Source organism: Chelmon rostratus, chromosome 13 (assembly GCF_017976325.1).
Source record: "Chelmon rostratus isolate fCheRos1 chromosome 13, fCheRos1.pri, whole genome shotgun sequence".
In the NCBI taxonomy this organism is placed as follows: domain Eukaryota; kingdom Metazoa; phylum Chordata; class Actinopteri; order Chaetodontiformes; family Chaetodontidae; genus Chelmon; species Chelmon rostratus.
The window spans coordinates 14840384-14857369 of record NC_055670.1 but is presented as its reverse complement, the minus strand read 5'-3'; the positions used below and the strand labels follow the sequence as shown (position 1 = coordinate 14857369).

General features: G+C 40.0%; 3 protein-coding genes, 1 long non-coding RNA gene and 1 other non-coding gene across 11 annotated transcripts; 1 reads left to right on the top strand and 4 right to left on the bottom strand.

Moving 5' to 3' along the window:
- Window positions 1-2314: 2314 nt before the first annotated feature.
- Window positions 2315-7704, bottom strand: tra2b (transformer 2 beta homolog). 6 transcript variants are annotated; one of them, XM_041950435.1, is made up of 9 exons: window positions 7557-7682; window positions 5294-5553; window positions 4815-5061; window positions 4498-4660; window positions 4081-4269; window positions 3869-3984; window positions 2923-3045; window positions 2724-2794; window positions 2315-2626 (listed from the first exon to the last, which is right to left on the bottom strand). In XM_041950435.1, exons 4-9 carry the CDS (start codon window positions 4528-4530, stop codon window positions 2616-2618), a joined length of 543 nt encoding a protein of 180 aa, XP_041806369.1. In that variant the 5' UTR covers window positions 4531-4660; window positions 4815-5061; window positions 5294-5553; window positions 7557-7682; the 3' UTR covers window positions 2315-2615. The 6 variants fall into 6 exon arrangements, with proteins under 6 accessions (XP_041806369.1, XP_041806365.1, XP_041806366.1 ...); XM_041950431.1 differs by lacking the exon at window positions 5294-5553 and having other exon boundaries at window positions 4815-4960; window positions 7557-7704; XM_041950432.1 differs by lacking the exon at window positions 5294-5553 and having other exon boundaries at window positions 2724-2791; window positions 4815-4960; window positions 7557-7704.
- An 860-nt stretch (window positions 7705-8564) lies between these two features.
- Window positions 8565-10585, bottom strand: LOC121615762 (high choriolytic enzyme 1). The gene is made up of 9 exons (XM_041950171.1): window positions 10474-10585; window positions 10324-10375; window positions 10158-10217; window positions 9917-10069; window positions 9714-9831; window positions 9429-9607; window positions 9246-9327; window positions 9030-9154; window positions 8565-8940 (listed from the first exon to the last, which is right to left on the bottom strand). Exons 1-9 carry the CDS (start codon window positions 10543-10545, stop codon window positions 8927-8929), a joined length of 855 nt encoding a protein of 284 aa, XP_041806105.1. The 5' UTR covers window positions 10546-10585; the 3' UTR covers window positions 8565-8926.
- A 1025-nt stretch (window positions 10586-11610) lies between these two features.
- Window positions 11611-13610, bottom strand: LOC121615763 (low choriolytic enzyme). Its single transcript, XM_041950172.1, has 9 exons — window positions 13482-13610; window positions 13347-13389; window positions 13195-13257; window positions 12919-13074; window positions 12689-12806; window positions 12322-12500; window positions 12059-12140; window positions 11848-11972; window positions 11611-11727 (listed from the first exon to the last, which is right to left on the bottom strand). Exons 1-9 carry the CDS (start codon window positions 13539-13541, stop codon window positions 11708-11710), a joined length of 846 nt encoding a protein of 281 aa, XP_041806106.1. The 5' UTR covers window positions 13542-13610; the 3' UTR covers window positions 11611-11707.
- Window positions 13611-14019: 409 nt separating this feature from the next.
- trnak-uuu lies at window positions 14020-14092 on the bottom strand. Its single transcript has one exon. It is a non-coding gene; the product is annotated as a tRNA-Lys (tRNA).
- A 54-nt stretch (window positions 14093-14146) lies between these two features.
- On the top strand, window positions 14147-16493 carry LOC121615764. Of its 2 annotated transcripts, none has more exons than XR_006007279.1 (3): window positions 14147-14275; window positions 16118-16230; window positions 16318-16493. It is a non-coding gene; the product is annotated as an uncharacterized LOC121615764 (long non-coding RNA). The 2 variants fall into 2 exon arrangements; XR_006007278.1 differs by having other exon boundaries at window positions 14148-14275; window positions 14490-16230.
- The last annotated feature ends 493 nt before the right edge of the window (window positions 16494-16986 follow it).

Below are 16986 nucleotides of genomic sequence, written 5' to 3'. Positions count from 1 at the left end.
CATGGGATGTGCTGTCTTGTACCTACACGAGCTACCAAGGGGAGGAGCCTCCTGCCTACAGCTCTTGAGTGCTTCTACATGTGACTGGCCTGTGCCTTGGAACATTACTGCCACCCTACTGTGGTGGAGAGAGTGCCAGCAGCAGGAGTGACCGTCCCTCGCCTTGTTTACGTCAGTGTGTGAACAGAGGAATGTCCAAGCTGTGGCCTATTTACAAAACAGCTCTTTAGTTACTTTCCTGATGACATGCTAACACAGTTGTTGCAGGCCTCTGTGCAGAGTACAAAATAAACAAGCCATTCATTTCATCCCTGCACTGCATCATTATTAGATTCATTTTACAGCTCTGGAGATTCAATAGATGGTTTTTAACAATATCCAATTACGGCGTTTTGCTTTACTCTGCCTTGCTTTTGCGTTCCTGTTCTTTCAATAAAAAAAATGCCCATTTCCTCCTCTTCTGCGTGGGTAAACACAAAGCAGATCAAAAAAGCGCAACCACACACACTCAGGATTTGTTTACATCCTTTCTTGTTAACATGTTGTGCCCAATTAGGTCAGCGTGCTGACAAATCATGCGAGCACCCAAAATGATTTCCTCTCAGAGAGGAAAATTGAACTGGAGGGGATGTGACATGCTGACCTGCTGACCAAAACAAATGGCACACACATACATGTAGGCTTGTGGCAGACGAGGGGAATAAATCAGCCTATGCAGTTTCCGAGGTGTGGTCAGCTGTGTGACGGGTGTGTTTTCATCGGTCCTCCTGCTTCCTGCTCTATCGCAACACTCTGCAAAACTGTGGAGGAGCTGATTTGACTTATTTTTTTTTCTATGAATGATTTTAATTGCCTTTACTATCTTTACAGAAACCCTTTAATTCAAGGCTCAGTTTATTCACCCATGTAAAACCTGATAACCTAAACATATGAAATAAACACCCATAAATACAACAATAGATAAAAACATAAAACTACATACAACAACAGCTCAACACATTCCTACTAATATCTAGACTGTCTCAAAGGTTCATTCCTCTCTTATTTTGTGCAATAAACCAAAGTGTGAAGTAACTATTTACTTTTGCACGCAAGTAAAGTTTTGAGGAACTAGCTGTTCAGATGATCATTTCCTTTTTTGTTTTCCTTTTTCTGATTTCTTTTATCATTAAGCATTTCAGAGGGAAGTGTACAAACATATGCTAAACACCCATAAAGTAATAAATATAGAGAACAGTTAAGACCATTTACATATATATTAGTGCAACAATTTCTTTACTACAGGAAGCAAATATTTTATTTAAAGGAGTTCATTCACTCAAACCACCAACCCCAAGAAAAGCTTAACATTTATCACTGCTATAAGACCCCATTCAACTCCTTTATATTTGGGTGAAAAGAGGAATTTATATCCATCTATAATTTGAGTGAACTGACCCTTTAAGAAGCAGCCTGTTTTAACGCTCTTCTTTTATTTGAGCTTTTTCTTTCCACCACTGGCGAAATGAGAAAAACTGCAAGTAACTAAATTAAAACGGCAACAAGCCGAGCAGTTAATCGTGCTGTGGGTTGTGCTGTCTATGACGGATGCTGGAACAAGCTTAGACTCCATTGTGACCAGTAGGGGTAGATGTTGAACAGCCAGATGCTGCTCGGCAGGTTTGCTTCACCGCACGGCGAGCGGTAGTTTACACAGTGGACTCGGTGAAATTAGCATGACTTGTTTAGCTGCAGTCACTCGTGGATTAGTCATCCTCGTGCATGTGTCCAAGGGCTAGTTTAAACGTGTGCCTGCCTGACTGATAAGCAGTGGCATTTAAAAGAGACATTTATAGCTTCTAGTCAGGGAATATTAGCCTGATAATCAGACTGAAGCGCCAATTATCAATTTGAATTGCGGCGAAAGTGTGAGAAGTGGGAAAACAACCAGGATAAGGATATGCGTGTCTCTAACAATATTTCTCCCAGGGGTTATTAGCTAAGTTGGAAATTTACTAATGCATTTAGGCACATCCATCCCAGTTCAGTTGAATAAATCATGTCAAACTAGTTTAGTTCAAGCATGACTATGCAGGAGCTTAACCCGTAGCTGGGATACAATTTGTCTGTTTTTATAGCTGTATTTTAGATTTGAGCTCATTCCATCATCACTTAATTGTTGATTTGACAGTTTAATAGTGGCTCTTCAGTTATCATTGTTAAGGTTGAGAGTGAAAATCCGGTAGAAATTAGCACATAACGCAATACGATGAAGGCTTTAATACACCCTCATCTGTATTATAGGTGCTGTAAGAAAGGACATGACTCAAAGTGAAAAAATGCATCTTCCTTTTAATCTGTTCAAAGATGATTCTTCACTGAATTCGTATTAAAAAAAAAAAAATTAAAACATTCATATATAACTTCCGGTTGCCATGTTGCCTGTACATTTAAAATTAAAAACGGGACCGCTTGAGTCATGTCAAATGACACTGCTTCACGACTGAACTCAGTACACGTTTACGGCTCATGTACATTAGCAGACAGAAGAAAGAAGATCTATTCTGAAATCAATCAAACCACTCAGAAACATTTCCTGTCTGTGCTTGGGAAGAGGATGGGCTGGACAGCAGCGTTCAATACCGACCTGTGAAACCAAAACAGAATCATTTGACCAACCCAGACACATCGCAACCTGTTGAGTGCCTCAATAAAACACTTGATAATTTATCAGAAGGACTCACGGGGAGAGTAAGACCGTGATCTGGACCGAGACCTGTAGGCCCCTCTGTAGTATGGTGAAGGAGATCGCCTTCTGAGACAAGACAAAATTATTGTATGCTTTTTGTCAACTAAAGAGGGTATTAAAAAAAGAAAAAGGTTGAGAATCACACCACAATGATAATCTGCAGGATTACTGTGAAAAAAGATTGAGGCAGTCACCTGTATGATCTGTAGTAGTCTCTGTCGTCATAGCGATCATAGCCGCCTCGGTCGTATCCGCGATCATATCCACGGTCGTAGTCGCGTGAATAGCGTCGAGGACCGCTCGGACCCCCTCCACCACTACACGCAGAAGACAATATGAAGATGAGATTCAGTTTGGATTTCTCACTTCATTAAATTTACAGCTATGCTTTATTTTTGCAACTCCAACCCAATTTAAAATGACAATCCAATATAAGAGCTGCTCTGTTTCACCCAATCTGTGCTTATTTCTACCTGACTGAGCTCTGCATCTGGTACAGTTTCAACAAACTAACAATACAACTGCAAGTTACACGGACTCTATTCTGGGTATAGTTTTTTAGATTAATTAATAAGACATTTTATGTTAATGGCATGACACATACAGTTCTGCAGGAAGGGATTACCCACCTATGATGATACACTTCTATGACTACACAGCTCAAATTGTCACTTTAGTTAAGGTGAATTAAAGTAACCACAACTGAATCATTCACTACTGAATCATAGCCCCAAAGTATTAACCTTCCCAGTATTATGCTTCTTGGCACTTTTGTGATAAAGACGGCAGTGACTATAGTAAGGTTGGAGAACCTTTCCCCGGGACAAATTGGATGATTTTGTTGATCATGTTCTCAGTAGATTCACTATTGATTGATTAACAACCTTGAGTTGTTGTGATGCTCATTAAAAAACTAATAAATTATAGCAATGAGCAAATACATTTTTACCCGATCTTCAAAAAAGACCCAAAAGACAAAATTTTACTTAAAAAATTGTGAGATTCTAAATATGCAACTAAAAAAAAAAAAAAAAACACACAGCACATCATATGATATCTGATAAATAGAGGAACTGTGCTTTGTTTTCTAATTAATCTAATGAATCCACACAAACACTCAGTATGTTTCAGATGGCTTACTATGTGGGCCGACCCATGTAGATTCCAGGGGTTGGGGTGTGAGGTCTTTTTGTGATGGAGAAGTCCACTCTGATCCTCCGACCATCCAGCTCCATTCCATTGGCTCGTTCCTTTGCCTGACAGTCAACACATACATAACCGATCTCTTTAGACTCTGAAAAGATTCCAAGAACAGGCCTGACAGGGACCTTTGTCAACTCTTACTCTTATACCTCTTTAGCGTCATCCTTGTTCTCGAAGTAAACGAAAGCGAAGCCCCTGGAGCGCCGTGACTGCTGGTCATACACGATGGAGACATCCGACAGGGGGCCATATTTAGAGAAGACTTCCCTCAGATCCCTCTCTGTGGTGTACAAGCTCAAGCCAAACACTCCCAGGCAACAGTTTGGATCTGGATTAGCCTGCAATTTTAAAGATATTAAGGTTTTGATATGATCATATACTTGGATGTAATAAACCATTGAAAGAGTCCTTCACATTCAAAACAAATGAGTTTATTATTATTATTATTATTATTATTATTATTATTAACTCAAGACAAATATATTCAGACATTATGCAGGAAGAACACACTGACCTTTAAAAATATGACAAACGTCTTGTACCCATGGGAGCCAATGAGCACTTACGCGGTTGCCGATGTGCCTGCGGCGATTGGACATGGGTGAGCGGCTATGGCTCCTGCGCCGGCGCTCTCCACTGTAGGACCTGCTGTGAGATCGGCGACGATAGGACCTTGAGCGTGAGCGAGATCGGCTGTAGTGTCTGCGTGAGCCACGGTGGGAATGGGAGCTGTGTGGACAGAAGCAGTCCAACATTCATATCATATTATTCATATCAAAATGCTCTAAATCCGCTAAAAAAGAAACACAAGCTACTACGCACATATCCAACGGGCGAGGGGGGAGTTTTATACAAATATAATTCCTAATAAATTGTCACTCACCCAGATTTTGACCTTGACCGAGACCGAGATTTGGAGTGGGAGTGGCGGGAGCCTTCTTTTGAATGGGCAGGCGAGCGAGCCGGGGAGCGGCTTGCAGACTTCCCAGAGCCCCGTGGACTCACGCTCCTGGATGCAGAGCGAGACTCCTGAACGGACCGCACACACCAACACGCCTCTTATCAGGACCAGTGAGATGACAAACTGACAAATTTGCCTAAATAAGTATATGTTAAGAATTTAAACTATCCTGTGAAAAGTACAGAAAAGAACAAAATATAGGATTGTGGATTAGAAATGCAGATTAATGCCATTTTCGTAGTCATGGATAATATGACAATATGATTACATTAATCAATGTAAGTTAATTGACAGCATGATGAAAGAACAGAAAATTGTCAGTTGTGTAAAAATTGTAATGATTAATCTAATGTGTGTTGTATTCATGAAAAAAAAAACATGCACGCATTTGACAAACAGACCAGAAAATTACTTAGCGCCGTGACCTTATCCAGATTACTTCCTTAACTTCATTTCTGTAACTTCATTACTTCACATTATTCTTCTTTCTTCAATTGTCTTAATTCTTCTTACTTCCCCCATCTCACACACTGCCCATACTTCTTCCCTCCTGCTGTTTTAGCATGCATTCAACAATTCAGCTTCACACATCTGAGCTTCATTTTACTGAAAATAAAGTAGACATGAGACTTCTTCCGTATTTTCTTCGTCCAACCTTAACCTTTATGGAAAAGAAAAGGATGAAGAATATATGACTACAATTAAAACTGCACCCTCATTCAACTTTTAATGTGTTATTACGATCTTATGACATGCATGGGAATGTTTAAGAGCACATAATACAAATCTTTAATGTTAGTTCTACAAATATTTCACATTCAGTGGTTTTACATTCACTATTATGTCCTATCTGCCACTTTCAGTTAGATGCAAACACAAGGACGGTGTGATAATCTTTAAAACTGCACTTTCAGGAAAACAGAACAAACAATATTAACCTATACAGAAACACATTCACAAAATGGTATAAAATAATAAGAGCAATAAATACATAAATACTTTTCATTTTAAATACATTTTGTTCCTTCTTACATGGATCCTGTTGACGTAATTATTGTAAAGTGGCTTCTAAGGCATGAAGGTGTATATCAAACCCCTGAATGTGAATAATACCTTCTAAAGATCAAATAAAATAAACAAATCTCGACTGAAGGTATGCCAAACGACCTCAAGACGCTGCTGCTGCTCATTTGCATTGACTTGCATGAAAGACATGAAACCTTGGGAGCCAATGTTCAGCACATGAGCTGTAGCTATATTTTAAAAAGGAACTGTTTTAACACAGTGAGACACAAACATACACAGTCCTGGTGGCCTTGCATTGCCCCTTTACTTAAACTTGAAAACATTAAAAAAATGATAGGTCTTTGATAATTAATAAGCAACTGATGTTTGACTGATTATAAGGCAGTTATACTCTCATCTGTTCAGAAAACTGCCTCCACATACTTTGTGAAAATAAACATGAGATGGGTTCTAGATTATCACACTGAGAAGCTGTCACAAGCAGGCCAAAATTCAAGACAAACACAGCAATTTCATTTAAGTCTGGCCATTAAAGTGCTGTGCAAGCTGGATGTAACTTGCAAAAAACAACATATGGGGCATACTACTGAAGAGTAGTTCTAAACCACTGCAAATTGCTCTGTTTTAGAAGATGTGCAGACATGGTCAGTCCACTGACAGGGGGCTGGAGTCTACCATGGTAACATAGCAACCAGCTACTTGTAGAGTGGTACCGCTATGTTGCCAGGATACAAGGCTAATGTGCGAGTTAATGCAAATGAATGAGAAGAAATCTTGAGGCCGTTTGTTTCGTTTTTTTTTTTTAATTGGTTTTAATGTTTATCATAATATTTATCATCATCAGCCCAAAATGTGAGAAATCATGATGATATTCTAAAATAAATGTTAGCAAACGTAAATTCACATCACTCAATCGAGATCAAGTCTACTGTGTCAGAACGCAGCTTACTATCGTATCAAAATTATAAAATTAAAATGTGGTAAACTACTCTGGAGAATTAACCTACTGTAAACAGAGAAACGACATTGCTATGGGTTTCTGCAAACAGACCGTCTGAAATTACATTCAAGGTGTTCAACATGTCTGACTGCTTTTATAATTTTATAACGCTATTTGTAACCAACGTTAAATCATGCCGATAGAATACGTAGCCAATGTTAATAACAAACATTCAAATAATCATTTTGATCATTCACAGGTTCGGATTATAATAACTGGGTTGGCTGCCTGGTTGGCTAAAGCCGGCGTCGCAAACGCAGTCTTTGCGCTGCATATCTCGTTCATACAGACAAGGACTGGGGCCTAGCTAACGTTGATAAGCTAGCGTCTGTCAGCTAGCTAACTGATATTAGCAGACGATATCTTGTACGTATATCGTTACCTTGCATGGGGCTCATTTTAGTCATATACAATATTAGTGAATAAAACTGGAAACGGCATGTTTGTGTTATAAAACAAATAATAAACCAGTAGCGGATTTCGACTTGAGCTAGCTAGCTAACGTCAGCTAACCAGCATTAGCCAACACAATATGAGTACTGTGAGCGTTACCACTTCAGTGCCTTACAAGCGAATTATTTTATACGTTAGCTCAATGAAAACGTTAAAATCAGAGCATTCACAAAGCTCATACGTACCCGCTCGCCGTAACCTTTTCCATTATCGCTCATTTTTAGCGACACTTACACTAAATGGCAGATTTTGATGCCCCGGTGCTAACCAGCTACCTACAGTATATAGTACGAGCGACTGTGCTAATGACTGTGTGGCGCAGCTGCAACTGTGAACATTAGGTCCCCCGCCCCCCTCAAGCCATCGCCGGGTATGGATATGATGCATATGGGTATAGACTGGGTCTGAGGGGGAGCGTGGGGGCACGACCCTGATAAGCAATTACCATCTTCCATAATATACTCTAATTTCCTTAATGAAGCTCGTTAAACTTTACCCCAAGCACTTTTCGTTGTAAACCAAATGAAAGCACGTACAGCTTCAATTCAATTTAAGACTTTTATTCAGGGGGTTTTCATAAAATTCTTAAAAATAATCATCATGATAACAATTATTGCTGAGGTGATGTGCGCCTCCTACCGGTCACTGTGCCCCATCATTTTCTGCTCTCACCTGGCAGCTAATAACACCATGTTTAGCAAGACTTTTCACACGTTGTCAGCAGAAGGAGAGCATGCCATTAACACCGCACCACTGTGCTAACCACCTATTCTTTTTCCCCAGAAAATGATACCTGGAGGTAAGATGTGGCTTCTTATTCCAGTGTGAAAGCACTCACAGCTAATGTAAGTGCTACTCATTGGATTATCAAGTGGCAGGGGCAGGAAAGCACCTCAAAGACCAGAGGTGCAAACAAAATTTGTTGGTCTCCATTTGGACTCTTTGGAAAAAAAAACATATATTAACTTGTTTGTTTGTTTCAATAAAACCCAAAATCATTCCACACTGGTAAATGCACATAAGGGATCTGTCAATTTCACACAGATTTAAACAGTCCGACTGGAAGCAGCATCGAGTCCACGGACCCCAATGCAAGACCTCTGCAAAACAGATGTGACAAACACACGATGAAGACCTTCACCCTTACTGTTGCATTTTCTTTATTTAAAGTGAGCAGAAGCTGAGAAGGAGGCAGAGGATGGAACAAAGTGATTCAGAGATTGGATGCAGCAATCTAGTTGTCAGCGGCAGGCACGTAAAACTTATCACAATGCTAATTTTAGTTATATTAGAGAAATGCAATTTTAAGGCCCTTTTAATTTGCACAGTGTGACACCGCAGATCAGAAGATTGCACTCAGAAATGAGTGAACACAATCTAAAAGTACAGACTAGAATTTGTGATAATTCAAAACACTAAGAGAGAAAAATGAAATTGCTGTAATGTTGCCCGTATTTTCTACTTAAGACCAGAAGTTATAATTAACCTTTTTTCCACATCTGACATGACCTGAGAGCAGATTTAATAATAACAGGATGTCACACTCTGGATCCAGTTACTCGTTGGCACCTGTAGTGGGGAGGAGAGAGAAAATGTAATCAATCACTTTGAATGTCAGAAAGATTTTTTTCAACACGTCTATGTGTAAGTTCACCTACCACAGTTATATAGGACATTTATTTTGTGAAGGTCTAGAATACTGGGTCCATCTCTCTGGCCAATGGGAATGTAAGGATCAGGTTTGGGGATTATAGTTGGTCCACCATCTTCAGAGAAGGCATATCTGGATGAAAGATACATAAAGTGTATGGTGTTGTGACGCACTAGCAACACATGCAGAAGCTATAATTATGTTGCATCAGAGAGCAGCTCACCTTCCATAATGCATGACAGAGTTGTAGTCATATGGGCTATTGAGATTGTTTGTCACCTGTTTCCTGAAGTTATGCATTTGGTCTGTCAAAACATAAAATATAAAGGACATTAAACTCATTGGGTGAGAAAAGGTAAAGAAAAGGCTTTCAGTAACATAACTTTGTGAGGTGATTCGTCCTAACCTGGCAAGATGTTTTTCCATACAATTGTGACATAGTGGTCTCGGTCTGAGCGAGACTGCTCGTGCACAAAGCCAAGGGCGTGCATTAACTCGTGGGCAGCCACTCCTGACCACATGCACCCAGGGGTCTGCAGTGACAGGGTCTGGCTTCCGCCAGTCTGCCCCAGGAATGACCAGCAGCTTAGGGTTCACAACAGAAATGACGTGTCACCATCACAATGCAAAATCACACCACAAAAATCATACACACATTAATGTAAAAACCACGTGTCGCCGCCAAACTCACCCATATCTGGGCTGAATATCAAGGAAGTTGCCTTCATGAGTGCGTGGAACGAACTTAATACATGTGTCAGTGGAAATGTCTTGCATCCCATTCTCTATGGTGATTCTGTCCATGTCGTCTACCGTAAAAAAGAACAAAGTTAAACAGGAAGATCTGAACTCTCAGCACCTGTGGAACACCTCTTTATAGCTGTGGATTCATACCATATAGTGGAGAGAGGATGTAGGGTACATAAACAAATCCATCAATTGATTTAGGCCACAGACAGGCATTGCCAGGGCAGGTTATGGCACTCCGTATATACGAGCTGGCAATATCTCCCTCTCTGAATGCCAGTCCTCGGGGGACTCGCAGCCCTGATGAGAAAAGAAAAACATTTAACTGAGTCCAAGTTATACTAAAATACTTAAATCAGTACAATTATGGAATTTAAAGCCTACTTACTGCCATTGACTATCAGGATTTGGTCCATTGCGTTCATTTCGTCACGGTCTACAATTTCATCTGAACAGGAAAACAAAGACAGATTAAGAAGTCCTCCTCTCTTTTCCATAATAAGAATTATCATTAAAACTTAGGGTATTATTCACATGCATGTAAAAGTAACCACCTGAGTATTTCCTTTTCAACCTCACTTTCCCCTCATGCACCCCAGTAGAATTCTGCAATACAGAAGTGCATTATAATACATTTTTGGTTGCATAGCATGGCAAGAGTGAAAAGGGGCTTTTGCTGTAAAATATTTTCTCTTGGTACTGACCTTAAGAGGTAGAGTGTACGCCTGGGTCAGCAAGACAAACAAGATGCCCAGAAGGATCATGGTAGAATGCATTGCTGTGTGTCAGACTGGTGTTTCAGTCTGCAGTCCTCCAATTCGAGCACTAAATGAAGTCCTCCCCTCCACTGAATCTATATACCCACTTCTCCTCCAGTGCTCTGTACTGATTGGGTGCATGTTCTATGATGAAGCACGATTAAGACCCCTCATCATCCACTGTATGTAATTTACTCAAGTCCCCTGTTGAGCCGCAACAGGTGGTCCTGATGCTGGCCTTCACTTTGTGCCCTGTACTTACTGTAGCATGTGTTAAGATTCAGCACTTTCAGAAATGAGACACTTAAAGGTGTTTTGCTGCTGGACGTGCTACAACTCAGCACTTGCTACCAGGAGAATAACCGTCCACCCAGCCCAACAGACTGGCAATTTGTGTCTGACTGTACTGGCAGCCGGTGATTTTGCGATAAACTATCAGCCGATAACTGTCTTGACAACGATCATTTGGTCACACAGGTAAGTATATAAAAACAAAACCTTATCCTTCTCCAAATATTATTTCTAGTTCCATCAAGGGGCCAATTTGAAGGGCATCGACTGAGAAAGGAATGGCTCGAGCTGGCAGTTGCCTCTGTGGATACTGCAAGAACATTAGTTCTCTAAAATTTCTGTATCTGAGTTAAGGGTGCATGGTTTCAAGTATGGATACATTCAAGTCTTGTCATACTACAAACTGGTTCTTAGTCCAGGTAAGTGATTTCTTCAGTCTTCCTCTGATTAAAACATAGTTAAAATCATGTATTTATGTTGTAAAATGTTATAAGATAACCCATTCTTTAATTCATTAATAACCTTATTTTACTGTGGTATTATGTGTGCAAACATGCATGCAAGTAGGATTACATTTTCTTCAAATTCAAGTCATCTCTTGCATCCTGTATATATTGGGTGGGTAAGGACACTTGGATGACTACTTCAAACCAAACTACTCAGTGTTTTTTCTCTCTTTATCATAGCAAAAGCTTACAGCCGGCTCACTTTCTCAACCTTCTCATCACCAGCTACACGACCTTGTTTAAACACACAGGATTCAGACACACACACAGAAAAAGCCGATAGAAAGCTCGAATCAATCTTTATTGAAATTGTTTCCATGATTTAACACGAGTTCATTATATAAGCTTTCAGTACATTCCTGTTTCACCTCGATTTGGTTTGGTTAATAATCATCCACGTCACCTGCAGAGAGAAATAGAAAGGAATCAAACATTTGATGATGACACATCTACTGTTATTATTTTGCGACACGCTTACTCGCTCAGAAAACATGGAGGTTAGTTCAGGATGTTTGGTACCAACCACACTGATAGAGCTTGTTGATTTTCAGCTTGTCGATGTGGCTGAGAGATGTCGTTTGGCCCAGCCTTATGTTCTTGCTGTTCTTAGGAACAATGGTTGGCTCCCCATCCTGAGAGTAGGCAAACCTAAAGATATACACATTATATGCTACATTATTATACACGAACAGCATTATAATATATTGCATGAGCTATGTCAAATTACTACTTACATCCCAAAGTGCATGATTGAGCCATAGTCATATGGCAGGTCCAGATTGTCTGTCTTGAATTTCTCAAAGTTCCTCAGCCGATCTTTTGGAAATTGGAAAATATTTTAGTTAATATTTGTGAGCATTCATGTTTTGCTTTATACTGCAAATCATTTTACATCTTTGGTATATAAACACAGTTAATTATAAATATTCTTTAATATACAGTTTGTGGAGTTCTCATTGCATCAATGCTACCACCCTTCCCGCCTTTTTGAAATTACCCCTCCAAATGTTTGACCACATGACGGTGACATATTTGTCCCTGTCGAAGCGGGACTGCTCGTGCACGAAGCCCAGGGAATGCATGAATTCATGGGAAATCACTCCGACCCGGAGGCAGTCAGGGCTCTGGAGAGACACGGTCTGTCTTCCACCACGCGCACCAAGGTAGGACCAACACCTGGATTATTGATAATTGAAGGTTTTTCCATTTTGATTCAACTCACATATCTCAACAAAACTGCTGCTACCTAACTCTGCATTTCACATCTCTTCCAGACAGAAAAAAACATTTTGCCAAAGGAGTAATACTTTTATTGCAAAAACTACCACGTGATGGAGTCTAACTTTCCAAGCAAAGGCTCTCACCCAGACTTTGGCTGGATGTCGATGAAGTCTCGCTGGTGAGTCCGTGGAACAAACCGCACACAGGTACCTTTCTCTACGTTTTCCATTGCTTTCTTTATCAGCTTTGTCTCCACATCGGCTGTTCATTCAAATGTTAGAAAGACAAGGGACATAAAGTTGGTGAATTTCAAAAAAGGAGCAGACTATGATGCGTTGCAGTTATTTACACTAAGAGAACTAAAATAACATACAGTATTCAGGGGAGAGCTTATATGCGACATAGACGTGTCCGTCCACTGACTTAGACCAGAGGCAGCTACGAGCGAAGCAGACTTTGGAGCGCCTTCCAGAAGAAACAGCAATGTCTCCCTCTCTGAGACTGGTAGTGCCATCTATGATTGGGGAAGCTGCGACAGAAAGAGAAATTCAGGGTAACAGGAGCTCATATGTTACATTATGTTATGTTGTGTTAAATGCAGTTAATTTAAAAAATAATTAAAAAAACAATTAAATTGTGTGCAACTTACCATGGAACTCGTTGGCTTTGATGATTTCATCCATTGCTGTCCCATCACCATGCTCTTCACGTTCTTAAAAAAGAAGATTTTTAGTCAGTATGTGCATTTTTGCTGCTGTCACACTTACATTGAAGTTTACATCAAATCCAAATTGTATGCACCTTTATAGCCAATGGGGCCCCATTTTGGACTGAAGAAAAATTTCTGCAAAAACAAACACACAAAGTTGTTGACAATTTTGTTGCAGTCTGCGGTTGAATTTGATAAAATCCCACTCCAATCCCATGCATATTTACCTGAGCATGTATGGTAGAGAGACAGGTGGAAACCACGCACAAGAGGATAATCCGCTCCATCTTTGCCAGTCAGATAGGTCTTCAGTGTTGCCATTTTACCTGCACTAACACCTAGCTTTATAGGTGTCCCCAAACACTGTCCTGAGATAATACCCATGATTATCTCTGGTAAATTACATGGTTACTGTTATTTGTTTGTGAGTGAGTTTAATCCCCAAATTAGTTTGATTCTTTCACAAACAACAACTCCAACAGCAAGATAATGTAAGGTCTAACAGTGTGTAATAACAGCTCCACTTCAATGACTAGCTTTAAATTAAAAGGTTTAATGTTTGGCACAGATTCAGGGCAATTTTTGGCTTTAGATGTCTCAAACATATACCAGGAGTGCTGTTTTCCCTCTACTAAAGCTAAGATTACCAAGCGTTGACATGCTATGTTACGCTGCTAATTTCAGTTGATGTGTAACCCGTGCAAAATCCGCGTCTTAATGACATATTCTGATCCTCAATACGTTGTGGAAGGAAAAAATTTTGGCCGCCCGAACAGGGACTTGAACCCTGGACCCTCAGATTAAAAGTCTGATGCTCTACCGACTGAGCTATCCGGGCTCTGAAAGGTGCCCCGGAAGTAGTTGTTATAAATGAGTGACGTCAAGAGAAGAATGGGACCCGGTCTATAGGAGCAGGTCAACAACTCCAGCGACACAACGGCTAATTACGAATATTCTAGAATAAGCTATCATGACCTTAATTAATGACCATCCATTTCTAACACAACGCAAAAAATATACGGTAGGTTCAACGTGTGTTACCCGTGCTAGCTAGCTGCTAACATTAGCTGGATTTGCGAGGTTTTCATGTCGGTGGCAATACGAAAGTTACGCATTGTCAAGGGAAATTAACCTTAATACAAATAAACTGTACGGAAGCTCGACAACATTACTCTAAATGTTAAATTTTGTGCAACGGTGTGTTAGTAGCTGTAATACCTCTTGTTAATTTGCAGAAACGTATCAAAGAGCTGCAAGATGCTATCCGAGACCCCAGGCACGAGCTGGAGGAGGTCCAGAAAAAAAAACTGCGTGCTGAGGAAAAGTTACTTCAGTGGTACCGTCAACATGTCCCTCGTATCTATTGCGTTGGCTCGGTTAACATAAGTTATAATTAGGTTGCCTTAGGTTTAAAATGTAAAAAACACGGTTTTGTCTCAAACAGTCTGATCAAGGTGATGCCTCTGCCCCCCCATCACTTAATTGAAACATGTTGACCAGGGACTGAACGGCACCAGCTTGGCATCTTTTTACTCACCAAATACCAGGAAGTGCTTTGTACTACAGCAATTAAATGATATAATACAACTTCATTGTTTGAACAAAGTTAAGGAGCTGCCAGTAAGAAGCGCTTACAAATGAGTGACGTCAAGAGAAGAATGGGACCCGGTCTCGAATCCCGTTAAAGGCAGGCCAACAATTCCAGCGACACAACGGCTAATTGCATAGAATAAGCTATCATGACCTTAATTAATGACCATCCATTTCTAACACAACGCAAAAAAATATATGGTAGGTTCAACGTGTGTTACCCGTGCTAGCTAGCTGCTAACATTAGCTGAATTTGCGAGGTTTTCATGTCGGTGGAAATACGAAAGTTACGCATTGTCAAGGGAAATTAACCTTAATACAAATAAACTGTACGGAAGCTCGACAACATTACTCTAAATGTTAACTTTTTGTGCAACGGTGTGTTAGTAGCTGTAATACCTCTTGTTAATTTGCAGAAACGTATCAAAGAGCTGCAAGATGCTATCCGAGACCCCAGGCACGAGCTGGAGGAGGTCCAGAAAAAAAAACTGCGTGCTGAGGAAGAGTTACTTCAGTGGTACCGTCAACATGTCCCTCGTGTCTATTGCGTTGGCTCGGTTAACATAAGTTATAATTAGTTCGCCTTAGGTTTAAAATGTAAAAGACACGGTTTTGTCTCAACCTGTCTTATCAAGGTGATGCCTCTGCCCCTCCCCCCAATCACTTAATTGAAACATGTTGACCAGGGACTGAACGGCACCAGCTTCCTTTTTACTCCAGGAAGTGCTTTGTACTACAGCATTACAAAATACTACAATATTTCACTCTTCAAGGAAAAGGGTTGCATGTGCATGTGTGTGTTTCAGTAAATCAGCGATGGGTGAAATGCAGAGACTAATTTCCCAGTTTGGGATTACTAGAGTGAATAAAATAAAAAAAAATCCCATCCTTTTTACATGATTAACCTGAGTTCCTCTTAATGTCCACACCTGTCATCCAACGCCTTTTAGCCCCACTTAAGTTTTGCCAGTCAATATATGCTATTATATTGTACTGTCTTGACTTTGTTCAGTTCACATTTGAATTATGAGACCTGTTCTCACTTGCAGTAACAGAGAAATTGAGCTGAGAATGCATCTGATAAAGGACAAAATTGGAGTTGTTGATATGCTGCAGCAACTGGCCATGAACTGCTGCAAGAGGAAAAGGATCGGTCTGAACTGAATGGTCGAACCTCTGCGGACAGGTCATGTGCTGTGCTTTGTGCTTAGGATACACAGGATGCCCTTTCATCAATAAAAGTTGATTTCACTGCATATTTATTGTCTTTCAGAAGTCAGAGGAAGAGGGAAAAAGTCAGTTTGTCAAACAAGGCAAGAAGCCTCGCTGCTGAAATTCTGGAGGTGAAACAATGCCTGGCAGAGGCCAAGGCTGGTAATGTGGCAGGTAAGGGAAGTGTGGGAGTTTCTAAATGCTGGTGAAGTTGTATTTAAACCACAATAGTTTGTAATAATTTATCTTTTTTGCCAACAGCACAAGCTTTGATTGATGCACCAACCAGCAAATCAAAGAGAAATCAGAGCAAACCCATGTGAATCAAAACTGAAATGTTTTCTAGGTAGATTGGCACATTTTGTTTTTATTTTAATTTTATAGGTATAATCAATTGTGTATATAATTTGTTGCGCCAAATAAAGTGTTTGAATTGATGTTGTCTCAGAACTGCTTGTTCCTAATTGCCTAGAGGATAGCTCTGTAGACCTGCCCTGAGATGGAACCTGCAGTACTAAGCAGATTTACTCAAGTACTGTGATTACACACACTTTCCATCGTGGCAGTCAGTCCATCCACCAATTCACTGAGTGTAATAGTAGTTTACTTGTGCATTTAAGTTTTGTTTTTGTTTTTAGTTTTTTTAATATAGTTCTACTCCACTAGATTTCAGAGGGAAATATGTTTCAGAGGGAAATATTGTACTTTTTCTGTAAACATTGTGATGTGACTGTTGTAGATATTGGAGACGTATATTTAAACGCTGCTTGATTTTTATTTTCCCTGCAGCTTTTGCATTTTTTAATTGTTGATTAAATATTAATGAGTAAGGTAGTTTGCTACTACATTAGATTGCTTTATAGTGAAAAGCGAATGATGGTACACCACTATTACAGTGCTGACATCTACTGACATACTGTGAATGGTTGT